The sequence below is a fragment of the Eurytemora carolleeae genome, unplaced genomic scaffold (assembly GCF_000591075.1).
Source record: "Eurytemora carolleeae unplaced genomic scaffold, Eaff_2.0 scaffold839, whole genome shotgun sequence".
Taxonomy (NCBI): domain Eukaryota; kingdom Metazoa; phylum Arthropoda; class Copepoda; order Calanoida; family Temoridae; genus Eurytemora; species Eurytemora carolleeae.
In genome coordinates, this window is record NW_019396749.1 from 227,798 (window position 1) to 240,301 (window position 12,504).

The 12,504-nt window shown below is 32.7% G+C and overlaps 1 protein-coding gene and 1 long non-coding RNA gene across 2 annotated transcripts; both read right to left on the minus strand.

Annotated features, from left to right (window-relative positions):
- Nucleotides 1–636: 636 nt before the first annotated feature.
- On the minus strand, nucleotides 637–1,273 carry LOC111708188 (uncharacterized). The gene is made up of 2 exons (XR_002766604.1): nucleotides 883–1,273; nucleotides 637–767 (listed from the first exon to the last, which is right to left on the minus strand). It is a non-coding gene; the product is annotated as an uncharacterized LOC111708188 (long non-coding RNA).
- A 242-nt stretch (nucleotides 1,274–1,515) lies between these two features.
- On the minus strand, nucleotides 1,516–12,233 carry LOC111708187 (serine/threonine-protein kinase mos). Its single transcript, XM_023481486.1, has 11 exons — nucleotides 12,135–12,233; nucleotides 8,778–8,846; nucleotides 8,366–8,427; nucleotides 7,774–7,853; nucleotides 7,111–7,199; nucleotides 5,900–5,990; nucleotides 5,583–5,716; nucleotides 4,971–5,077; nucleotides 4,034–4,090; nucleotides 3,653–3,830; nucleotides 1,516–1,683 (listed from the first exon to the last, which is right to left on the minus strand). Exons 1-10 carry the CDS (start codon nucleotides 12,201–12,203, stop codon nucleotides 3,761–3,763), a joined length of 828 nt encoding a protein of 275 aa, XP_023337254.1. The 5' UTR covers nucleotides 12,204–12,233; the 3' UTR covers nucleotides 1,516–1,683; nucleotides 3,653–3,760.
- Between the last annotated feature and the right edge of the window lie 271 nt (nucleotides 12,234–12,504).

The following is a 12,504-nucleotide window of genomic DNA, read 5'->3' on the forward strand; positions in this document are numbered from 1 at the left end:
TAGATCAGATCATGGATACCAGGGACCACAGATCATATAGATATAGTTGCAATAGATCAGATCATGGATACCAGGGACCACAGATCATATAGATATAGTTGCAATAGATCAGATCATGGATACCAGGGACCACAGATCATATAGATATAGTTGCAATAGATCAGATCATGGATACCAGGGACCACAGATCATAAAGATATAGTTGCAATAGATCAGACCATGGATACCAGGGACCACAGATCATATAGATATAGTTGTAATAGATCAGATCATAGATATAGTTGCAATAGATCATATAGAAGTTGTAACAGATCAGATGCTGAATGGTTGTAGTCTTCGCTCCTTCTTTAGACACTAAGAATTCTCAAAAAAGATTGGTCCTGTGCATATTTTCAGACATGCTAAAAAATATTAACAAATTCTTGTTTTTTTTAAGTTTGACCCATATTACTGGGGAATAAGAAGACAACTGTTACGACTGGAGTTAGAAATTTTAACAATACACATAAAAGCCTTTCGATTATTAGTTCAGAGGCCCAATTTCCACTAAAATAAAAAAGAAATCGAGAATAAGAAAACATTTGCGTCCTAACTAGAGTTATAATTGATAGTCAAAAGTTTTCCAAATAAAACAAATTGAAAGATTTAATCTTTATTGAATAGATCTATACTTTTGTCTACTAATCTTATTTTGTGATTTTCATAAAATGATTAGAATTTTTTCCTAAGAATTTTCTATACCTATACATACATCACAGCTTACAAAACTATATGGAAGTCAAATGGATTTTATAAAATATGTTTTTTGAACAAAAAAATAAAAGTTATTAAAATAATTTGACTTCCTAACATCTATAATAAATAAATCACAGATATATTTACAATATATAATGGCGCACGGCTTATATTTATTCAAGTTCATGTTAAATTTCAAAATTTAAAAAATTCAAAAAAGGCATCCTTTAAACGTTACACAAGTTTAGAAGTTGCATATCCGAGCCAGTACAAGGATGCTGCAATCTAGTCCTAACCGTACCGGCCCGTCTAGTGTACCAAGTAGGTGGTTGACCCAACGCGTTTTATGCAACAGAATAAGGCGGGCTGAACTAGAGTGAAACCCTACGACTTAAAAAAAAGAAATTTTGAAATCTAATAAAACCTTCAATAAGCCCGCACAATAATTTTATCATAATGTTGATTTATAAAACTTGACCAAAAATTTCATTGTGGAGGTCGTATTCATGTCAGATTAACAAGGTCATTGGCCCAACATCTATAGACAGGGGTGAATATTTTCCTGAAAAATTGTTTCAAAAATCATCTTTGGCTGAATTGGGGAAAAATTGGTAATTGGAATGTTTAGGAGAAAATAAATGAAATGTTGAGTAAGTATGGAAAAGGATAAAAAACTTGCCTTTTCATTCCAATTTTTTATTTTCTATCGCAGATCATCAAAAATATTTTCCCCCAGAGGTTCCGAGGGGGGAGGGGGTTAATTAAAAAAAATATACATCCCTGTTTGTAGACGAGAAGGGAAAATATTTATAACATAATGAAGTGTTACTAAACAACTTCTAACTAAACAACAATAAACTAGTTAAAATATTTATGCAATCTCATTTGTGCACATTTATAGAAAAATATGTGTTTGTTGACATCTTTGTTGTGATTCCACACAGGTTCCTGAACATCATCTTATCATTTACTTAATTTAAATATTCATTTCAACTTTGTACATCCTTTAAAGGGAGTTACCGGCAATGTACAGTAGTTGAACTGAGAAGGTAGTATTGTAGAGTAATTTTTTAGAATTCATTTGAGACCCATTAGACGTTTTTACAGTGCATATTTGTTCTGCAAGAGCGCAAAATAAATCTTTAAATTCCTCATAGAAAATCCATTTTTGGAGGGATGATTTTGAGAATCGTTTTTTTCATTATTCAATGACGACCACGAAAAATGTAACAAAACTTCGACAGTAAACTAATAAGTTGTTTAGGAACAGATTGAGAAAATAAAAAATACCTCTATCATCCAAAATAACAAATCTTTTTCAGTTCTTAGTTTCTGTAATGTCTCATTGTTCACAAAAGTTTTCTGTAGATTTCCTACATGTTTATTGAGAAGACGACATTTGAAGAATTTAAAGAAATCTGCGAACAAAGGGGGGGGGCCACAAAACGTATTACTCTCCGGAAAATTTAAACAGTGTTTAAACATAACTTAGAATTGTCGTAGGAGGCTGATTTTTTGTATGCAAACTCAGAATTATGTATATTATGTGCATTTTTTGGTTTTGAAGGAATCTGAGCAAAAGTGCGCGCGCGCGCGCGTTTTTTGTGAAAAAATGCGACTTTTTTGACAGTAAATCAATGTTAACTTCATTAATTGCACTTGAAAATTTTTCCTGACACTCTTGAAACAAATATGCGCTAAAAAAATTCAACNTCACAAAAAAACGCGCGCGCGCACGCACTTTTGCTCAGATTCCTTCAAAACCAAAAAATGCACGTAATATACATAATTCTGAGTTTGCATGCAAAAAATCAGCCTCCTACGACAATTCTAAGTTATGTTTAAACACTGTTTAAATTTTCCGGAGAGTAATACGTTTTGTGGCCCCCCCCCCTTTGTAAAGAATATGAAATTCAATATTATGATGAAATGGAAATGATTGATTTTAACATTGATTTATTGACAAATTTCTTTTGTGAAATATGTTCATAAAGAACCAATTAGTTGACTTTAGAATTTTTGTTAGATTTATCGTCGTTGTTATTGAATAATTTTTAAAAACCCGATTCTCAAAATCATCTCTCCAGAATGGACATTAAAAGATAATTTTAAAAATTGAATTTGAGCTCTTGCTGAACAAATATGCAAGGTAAAAACATCTTGAAAGGTCTCAAGAATCCTAAAAAAATTCTTTACAAAACTTCAATCTCAGTTCAACTACGATACATTGCCGGTCACTCCCTTTAATTATGACATTTTTATATCCATATTTCGAAAAAAATTGGCCTAAATATTTGGACTTTTTTATATTTCAGTTTTGATGACCTTTAAGATCCTTCAGAAATCTAAAAGTTTAACTGATCTAAAATTGAGGGACATGGCCAGTTAACAACGGTTTCCTTAAAGCTAATCAATATTATACAAGATAGCGTCGTTTATATTCTGTTAAACTGCGAAAATTTCTTTCACAGATGCCAAAAACAGGCAATTATTTTTTGCAAAAAAACCCACTAAAAAAATAGTTTTCAAAAACAGGAGCATGGGTACCTTATTCATTCTTGAACATACAAACCATTAAGGGTACCATTATAAATCGGACCTTGAAATTACGTTTTCCAATAATGTTATATGACAGTATGTTATGATATCGTTTGTTAAAAAGATACTGTTTTTTGTTGTTGTTCCGGCCTACTCTTCCAGTGACATAAGAAATAAGAAAAACATAGATTTTTATGAAGCAATCTGAAAGCCCAAATATTCTAAAACAATAAAAAACGAATCAAACAAGATGACAACTAAATTTATTTTCATTAAACGTTTTCAATTAAGAAAATAACTCCATCAGCATTTAATGAACACCCAATCAGATGTTAGGACAGAAAAAGATCAAAATACCAATTTAAAAAAATGCATTTACCTTCTCCCGAGTTCTTCTTCTGTTGAAGGATTGGAAGACAACAAATTGTAGGATGACTCAGGGTTAGATTATCAAACAAAACGACAATAATGACATTATCTTGATGTTTTAGATCCTTAAAGCTGTCATGCTTCTAGCAGATGTAGGAGCTGATAGAGAACTTAACAGAGACACTAACCTATATAGAAAAGAAATTAAATTTTTTTTTAAAACATGTTTCTTTTAAAAAATTGTTTATTCAAAATTCAAAAACTGCAACTTTTGAGTGAATTGAAATTTATAAGTTTTTTTATTTTTTAAATTCAACAATTAGATAAAGTTCATGAAGACCAGCCAACGAACCCCCCAAAACTGACACGTTCAAAATAAAACATCTGCTACCTAGAATGTATTGTACAGGCTGTAGGTCTATCGTTCACATCACTACTCCAACATGACCTAAAAACAAGATACATGTCAACAATATAATTTATAAAAAGTTTAATACAAACCATCCAAAGGTCCATTTGTAAACATAAATGTGGTGGCCTTAACATACTCTATAATTTTAACCAACTTAAAGCATAATCACAAATCAGTTTGCTCACTGTACAGTGTACATCTTTTTTGATCAACCCCCTTCTGGAACAAATAAAAGGGTTATTCTTATGGATTATGGAATTTTGGGATATGAACCAAATTTTTGGTAAACTTTTGATATATCCCTTTATAACTCTTATAATTCTTTGTTTTATGCAACTGTCCTTTAGTAATTTAATTGCTGAACAATTGTTCGCACTCATAGCAAACATACTGAACTTAAATCTTGGGGAAAAAATATTTTTTAAGGAAATATAAACCCCTGGATAGTGTATACTTACAAGTATATTTTCTTGAATCCAGGTAGATTAACAAAGTGCCTAGTGAGTGTTGAAAGTAAGAAAATATAAACCCCTGGGTAGTGTATACTTACAAGTATATTTTCTTGAATCAAGGTAGATTAATAAAGTGCCTGGTGAGTGTTGAAAGTAAGAAAATATAAACCCCTGGATAGTGTATACTTACAAGTATATTTTCTTGAATCCAGGTAGATTAATAAAGTGCCGTTAGTGTTGAAAGTAAGAAAATATAAACCCCTGGATAGTGTATACTTACAAGTATATTTTCTTGAATCCAGGTAGATTAATAAAGTGCCTGGTGAGTGTTGAAAGTAAGAAAATATAAACCCCTGGATAGTGTATACTTACAAGTATATTTCCTTAAATCCAGGTAGATTAATAAAGTGCCTGGTGGGTGTGGAAGGTAAGAAAATATAAACCCCTGGATAGTGTATACTTACAAGTATATTTTCTTAAATCCAGGTAGATTAATGAAGTGCCTGGTGGGTGTTGAAGGTCTAGCATCTTCAGATACACAACGGAACATAATTGTCTGAGGGTGCTGGCCCTGTCACAACAATGTAAAATATAGATTTTTTAAAGGATTTGCAACCCCCCTTTTCATCAAAGGTTCAAATATCTACTCCCCCCCCCCACCCCCTTATAAAGGGGTATCTTTAAAGTACTCCTCATTTCTGTTAAATGAGTGGATAAAATATTATGGGTGCACATTTTCTAAATTCCCAAATCCTCCATCTTGTATGTGTGTGATGTCAGAACCCCTCTCCCCTTTTTTAGCCTTCTGAAACATCCTAGCCATTGTAATTAGAGGTGTTGCTCCAGAAAAGTTAAGAATTTTTCTGAATTCTGGATTTGAGTTATGCTATCCCCCAGTTGTGCACAATGAGGTGGTAGGCTGGGCCTTCCTAGTATATTCGTCTTTAATTAAATATCAGCATTTATTTATTTTTTTGAGATTGCAAAATTGGATGTTAAGGGGGGGGGGGGCATAAATCCAGAAAACTAGGATTGAGCCAAAGGTTTTAACTCACCCCAAAGGAAAAAGGTAATACCTGGAATGGAACTTCTCTGGAGTCCAACTGCCATAGAAGAATTCCAAAAGAATAAACATCACAGAGAGGATGGGGAAGCCCACCTCTCAAGAATTCTGGAGCTTGATATCCAGGAGTACCAACCAAACTGTGATCTACAAATATTAGAAGATTTATTTGCATTGTCAATCAATCAATGGTGTTTGATCTAGATACCCCTCAAAATTTAAGGTAAAAATTGGCCCCAAGATGCTTTTAATCTTAGTCACATTGGCAAAAAAAAGAAAGAAAAATGTTACCAGGAGGCTTGCAGTAGATAGTTATCATAAAATGCTTACCAAGGGGTACATCCCCCGAGTCCACACCTACGCTGCAGCCAAAATCTCCAAGCTTACATACTCCACTACTTGTCACAAGCACATTAGCTGGCTATAATAAATAGGTATGTTAGAAGGCTACAATTAGTGGTGGCTGTGTTCCTACTTATTTCAATTGTTCGTTCAATTCAGTTACATTCCATTTGTTTCCTTGAAAGAACGATCATTCCTACTTTTTTGAAATAGTGCGTTCTGTTCTGTTCCCTTCTGTTTGTTCCAAAACCTATCATTCTCCAGTAATGACGCCCTAGCTGTAATAAACAAGTATAATAGCAGGCCATAATAAACAAGTATATTAGCAGGCTATAATAAACAAGTATATTAGCAGGCTATAATAAACAAGTATATTAGCAGGCGATAATAAACAAGTATATTAGCAGGCAATAATAAAAGAGTATGTCAGAAGGCTAAAATAAACAAGTATATTAGCAGGCCATAAGAAACAAGTATATTAGCAGGCTATAAGAAACAAGTATATTAGCAGGCCATAATAAAAAGAGTATGCGAGCAGGCTAAAATAAACAAGTATATTAGCACTTCGCAGGCAATAATAGACAAGTATATTAGCACTTAGCAGGCTATAATAGACAAAAGTTAATACATGGTGTCCTTTCAATTGTGCCAATTTTTAAACCTTGATAATGAGCAGAAATATAGACCTGGTTACATTTATTCAGTGACATTATTAATCTATAAATAAGAACGTTTTGTTATATCAATTGGGTTACTTCTTTTTCATTAACAGATACTAAAAATGTACAACTTCATCTTGAATGCACGATTTCAAGTGTAACTCCCTGCAAAGATGGAAAGGTCCGATTTTGCCCTTGCACCCTTTCTGATCAAAAACGTGGAAGATATCGTCGTTTTTCTGAGAATTTTTTTATTGCTTCTTACAAGCAAGAAATGTGCATGTCACTTTCACAGAGAAACCTCAAATAAAAATGAGCAGTTTAAAGAAACAAAAATAAGAAAATATAATTCACACTAGATCAGACAAAGCTTTTAATGATACCAATGTCAATCGGACATTGCTATTTTTGAATTAAGTGTCACTTGAAATTATGCTCACAATCCCTTTAAACTTGTAAAAGGTACAGGCAGGTAAAATTACTCGATATTATCCCAGAAACTAATTGATAATCATATCGGATACCCTTAAAACCGCTAACCTTGATATCCATATGGACAACTCCTCTGGAGTGACAATGGTTTAAAGCTGAGCTGATCTGCCTTCCAACACCCAATAACCAACTTCTACCTGATCAAAATGAATACTTAATGAGAACTTAAAGGGACTGTAAGTATAATTTTAAGTGACCCTCCATGCAAGTGTGCTAATGCTTGATTTACAACGGTACCGTTGAAACCTTAACCTGATAAAAACTGCGGAAAATAACGTTGTTTTTTGACTCGGAAATTGTTAATTTCCAAAAAAATCATTTTTTCATTTCTGTAAGAGAACTCGCAAATGAAAACAAACATTAAAGAAAAACAAAGAAATAACATTGTTAACTAATTCATACTTCATTAAACAATGCGTTTAAGGGTACCATTGTAAATCGGGCATTGCCATCTTTGTATTGAGGGTTATTTGAAAGATGCATAATTATACAATTTATTTGATTTTTCAATTTTCAATTTGATTGATCAAAGAAAAAAATATTAAGTGATAGAAAAGTTTTAGTAAATTTGAACAAAGTGTTAGAATTATACAACAGATCATTTTCAAGAATTAATCTCCCTGAACAGTCTTTTCGATAGGATAAAATCCTTCTAGTCCTTTCATATTTTTTTTTAAAATTTTAAATGCCTGTTTTACCAGTAAAATTTACCTAAGACTTTATCTGGAGTCTCAATGAGCAATCTATGTAAATTTCTACTCCCAACATACTCCATTATTATCACGGAATACCTAAACATACAATAAGATAAGGAAAGGATATAAGAAAATCTTGGAGAGCCCAGACCGCCATCAGGGCTAAAAACCTAAGCCCCAGCACCTCTCTTGCTCCCACACTACTGTTGAAAGATGCTACAAGTGAGTGATGCTGGATCACAAAGATATCTTGCAACAACCTACAACAGGACTTGCAATGTATTGTATAATGAGTCTTACATGATCAGAGGTCTGATGCAAAGCACAGCCAATTATCCAAAATGCAATTAAAGCTCATGGCAATATTTATATTTTTCAGGTTCCAAGGAAGTGCACTTGGGGCAAACAAAGAAAGAAAGTTTTAATAAATAACAGCACAACTCATGTGTTAAAACATCGAGAGAAAGATGACAAGTCAGAACTTAGAAAGATAGATGTGCCAGAACTTAGAAATATAGAAAATGTAACAGAACTTAGAAAGAGAGAAGACGAGTCAGAACTTAGAAAGATAGAAGATTTGTCCTAACAAATAAATAAAATTTTCCCACCTTTCTTCTGCTGCAAATACTCCATGAACCTTGACTATATTTTCATGTTCTAACTTCAAAGCCTTAAAATTATTATGATTTTAAGTAACTCCAGAAATTTGGCTTGCTTTGCATAGGTTTCATGTACCACCTTATGCTTTCGGTGTGTGGATATGCAATACACTGACCGATGAAATAGTGTGTTTTAGCAGAGCAGAGTTAATAAATAATTGAAATAAAAACTTTAGTAAAATTAGAATGTTTTTTTAGTTTTCTAATCTTATGAATCACAAAAAATGTTAATTTCCAATTTTAATTAGCCAGCTATTAAAGAATATTTTACTGAAAAAATCAAGTTTTTGTCAAATATAGATTGGATTGGTTTATTGATGGAACTCATGAGTTGAAATATTAGAATTATATAATTATAAACCTGGAGTTCACTTTCCAGAGATTTCCTTCGTCTAGCACTTACTCCTACTCCTTGCTCCTTTTCCATAACCTGAAAACAACATTAAAGGGACTGTAAGCCTAATTTCAAGTGACCCTCCACGCAAAGATGTCAATTCCCGATTCACATAGCTAGGTATCCTTGTATCCCTGATCTGTGGTTTTAATCTTACAAGTGTTTAATTGAGATATTTCCTATATATTCTACTGTAGTAGAAATGGCCATATTACTTTAGTAGAGAAACTACAATTGAAAATAGTCAGTTTTCAAAGTTATGTACATTAGTTTATAACTTGTGCTTGATCAGAGATAGCAATTTAGAAACAAGGTTGTGAAACAAGGTTTGCCATCTTTGAGTGGAGGTTTATTTGAAATGGCACTCACAACCATTTAATAAGAAATTAAGAAATTTATTTATCCAAGCTGATCTGAGATTATTTAAAAGAACGAAATATTAAATAAATTAAACTTGTCCCCCCCCACCCTCGCACAGATAGTGAATTATTGTCTGTGAGAGCATTTCCTAATTCCAATAAAAATTTTCCCAATCAAAAATAACTTTTTTTTTAAAGTGAAAACCTTCGGAAGATGTTAAGATTTATGAATCAAGGCTAAAAAACTGATTTCAACTAACAACACAGAATGTTTTACTTTAGATATATATTTTGTCTGTTTTAAAACATGATTTTGTTCTCTAACAAGCTATAATTGAGAACAAGGTCGTAAACAGAAATAAATCTGGGGGGGGAGTCGGGGGAGGGGGGGGAGGCAAAATATGCACGAAGCTCAAAATATTTTTTGCCCCCCTCCCCCCCGTGGAGCTCCTAGGGGGGCAAAAACAAACTAGCAGATAAAAACTGATGATTTGTTTTATGTTCTTGACTCTTCAGTTTTAGATTTGAAAAGTGAGAAAACTCTGATTTCTAGGGGGGGGGGGCTACGCCTCCCGTTTACAGGTCTAGGTGGGGCACCGCCCCCTTCCCCCCCTGTATTGAGAAGATATTGTGCATTTGCAGGATAATGTCCCCTTCCCCTTCTGAATATAATATGCAATTAGATGATCTTTTTGTGGCCTAGTTTATGAGATTTTATTACAATTGTAGCATTTCCATGTGTTTCCATTTGGATACTTTTTATGTGCCAAGACATAACTTGAAGCATTTTTTTGCGGTGAAATATGTTTGCGACATATTTTATAATTTTAAATAATAAAAATGGCATATTTTTAAAACTTTGATTGCATTTGTAGCAGGTGGTATGTGTCAGGGCATAACTGGTGCATTTGTTTTGATATAACATAATTTTGTGGCAGAGCTCATTCATTATTTGTGTGGCAGATTTTATGCATTTGGATTATGTTTGTGGCAGATTTTCTATGCTTCAATTACATTTGTAGCAGGTGTTATGTGTCAGAGTACAACTTGTGGCATTTGTTATGTAACATAATTTTGTGGCAGATTTTAAGCTCTTCATAATTTGTGTGACAGATTTTATGCATTTGGAATATGTTTGTGGCAGTTTTTCCGATCTTCTATCGCATATGTGGCAGATTTTATGTGCCAAGACATTATTTGTGGCACACTTTATGGCAGTTATTTATTTATGAAATATGAAAAACGTTACCAACTGAATATCTCGATTGGTATTTTTGACTAAAATTGGTAGACTTTTCCACTTAATTGCTTAATCTGCAGTTCTGTTCTCCTAATGGGCAGATTTTTCTACAAAATTGGCACGTTTCTCAAAATTTGCAGTAGTTTTCCAAATCTGAAAGTGCAGCAGGTCAGGTAAACTGACCCAAATTTGCTCTGGGAGGAACCCTGAGCTATGAGGAAGATATTTGTGCTTTATCGTCTTTAAATGTTGAATTCTGTAAATTATGTCTTTGCTACATGTAACAAAGAAAAACAAAAAAGAATTTTCAACTTTGGAATAAAAAAGGATATTTTCCAAATTTTTGCTAAGAATCGGGTCTATTTTTAATATGGAGGGGTACTTGAGTTAAAATATCAAAGCAAATGTCGTCCTACTTAAGTCATAATTCGATACCTGGAAACTCCAGAGTATTAAATTCCTACCTTTCCTCTGCACAGATCTTTCACACATGTGTGTAAAGGAGATCATTATTATATAAGAAAGACATGGATCAGCATACTAATGAATTAGCAAGTTTGCGTCATTAAATAATCTTAAAATTTGATATTGTGAACATTGATTTAACATTAAACAAACAAAATTTCAGAATTATGTAAACCACCACTCAAACTGGACTAAATGTCCAGTAACTTCTACTTTTATGGCTTCTTTAGGTACTGTAAATAACTTCTTTCCTATTTTAAATTGCTGTGAAGGAAATAACACTTGATTATAGTTGTATCAATGCAGTTTAGACAAACTTCTTAATTTTAAATTATTTTTGTTTTAATACAAAGTTCTTTTCTGAGATTTCCAAACCAAGACCTTTGTCTTTTAGTTTGTTTTATCATTATTTTGTAATTGATTGAATTTTTTTGCAGGTTTTAACTTTACTAAATATGAATGTTAAAATTTGCTGAATAAAGTCCTGAACTCAGGTGTGACGTTTTATTTCAACACTTGATATTAGGTTGACAGCCACATTAACCGCTTTTATTTCAACACTTTATATTACGTTGACAACCACATTAACCGCTTTTATTTCAACACTTTATATTACGTTGACAACCACATTAACTGCTTTTATTTCAACACTTGATATTACGTTGACAACCACATTAACTGCTTTTATTTCAACACTTGATATTACGTTGACAGCCACATTAACTGCTTTTATTTCAACACTTGATATTGCGTTGACAACCACATTAACCGCTTTTATTTCAATACTTTATATTACGTTGACAACCACATTAACTGCTTTTATTTCAACACTTGATATTGCGTTGACAACCACATTAACTGCTTTTATTTCAACACTTGATATTGCGTTGACAGCCACATTAACTGCTTTTATTTCAATACTTTTTATTACGTTGACAGCCACATTAACCGTTTTTTTGGCCATGTATTGTTTTCAGAAGCTACACTGGCCATAATAACGCTTCCCAATTACTACTATTGATAAAGCTTATTCTAACTAGCACTACACCAATATGCGCAAAGTTAGAAAAATTGTGCGTTTGGTTAAACAATGAGCAAGTTTTCAGACTCTGAATTTATGAAAATCCTAGATTTTAATTTTGAACCAACAAAAGAGAAATTGGTTAAAGTTCTTCTCAATATATTAAATTCAAGCTTTTCTGAACTGTGTTCAAAATCAGTTAAAATTTTTTTATAATCTTTCCTATATTTTTTTATTACCTTGACAGCACATTTCTCCCCTTTCCATTGGCCTAAAACTACAGTGCCATATGCTCCTCTAAAAAACATTACGGTTTATCATTCAAAATTGTTTTTAATTGATTTAAAATCCTAAAAACTAAAAATCACTACAAATTAATGAATATCGTTTGTGCCAACTTATTACAAAAAGCTCTACCAGGGGCGGATATAAGGATTTTGTAGGGGGGGTAAATATTTTTAATTTGGCGAGCGAAGCGCGCCGAATTTTTTTTACCCCCCCCTAGAAATTTTTTTACCCCCCCCTAGAAAAATATCATGATGTATATCAAATTATTGGTTTTAATTGGGGTTGATTTGCATTTTCCAGTAGTATAGGCTTAAACCTAAA

Bases quoted from the DNA above. Each gene is read 5' to 3' on its own strand.
- LOC111708187 (XM_023481486.1), bottom strand. From the start codon at position 12,203: ATGTTTTTTAGAGGAGCATATGGCACTGTAGTTTTAGGCCAATGGAAA. The intron at 8,428-8,777 runs GTTTATAATTAT...AATAATTTTAAG, and splicing joins CTCTGGAAAGTGAACTCCAG to GCTTTGAAGTTAGAACATGA. The intron at 5,991-7,110 runs GTTAGCGGTTTT...TATTTATTATAG, and splicing joins TTGTCCATATGGATATCAAG to CCAGCTAATGTGCTTGTGAC.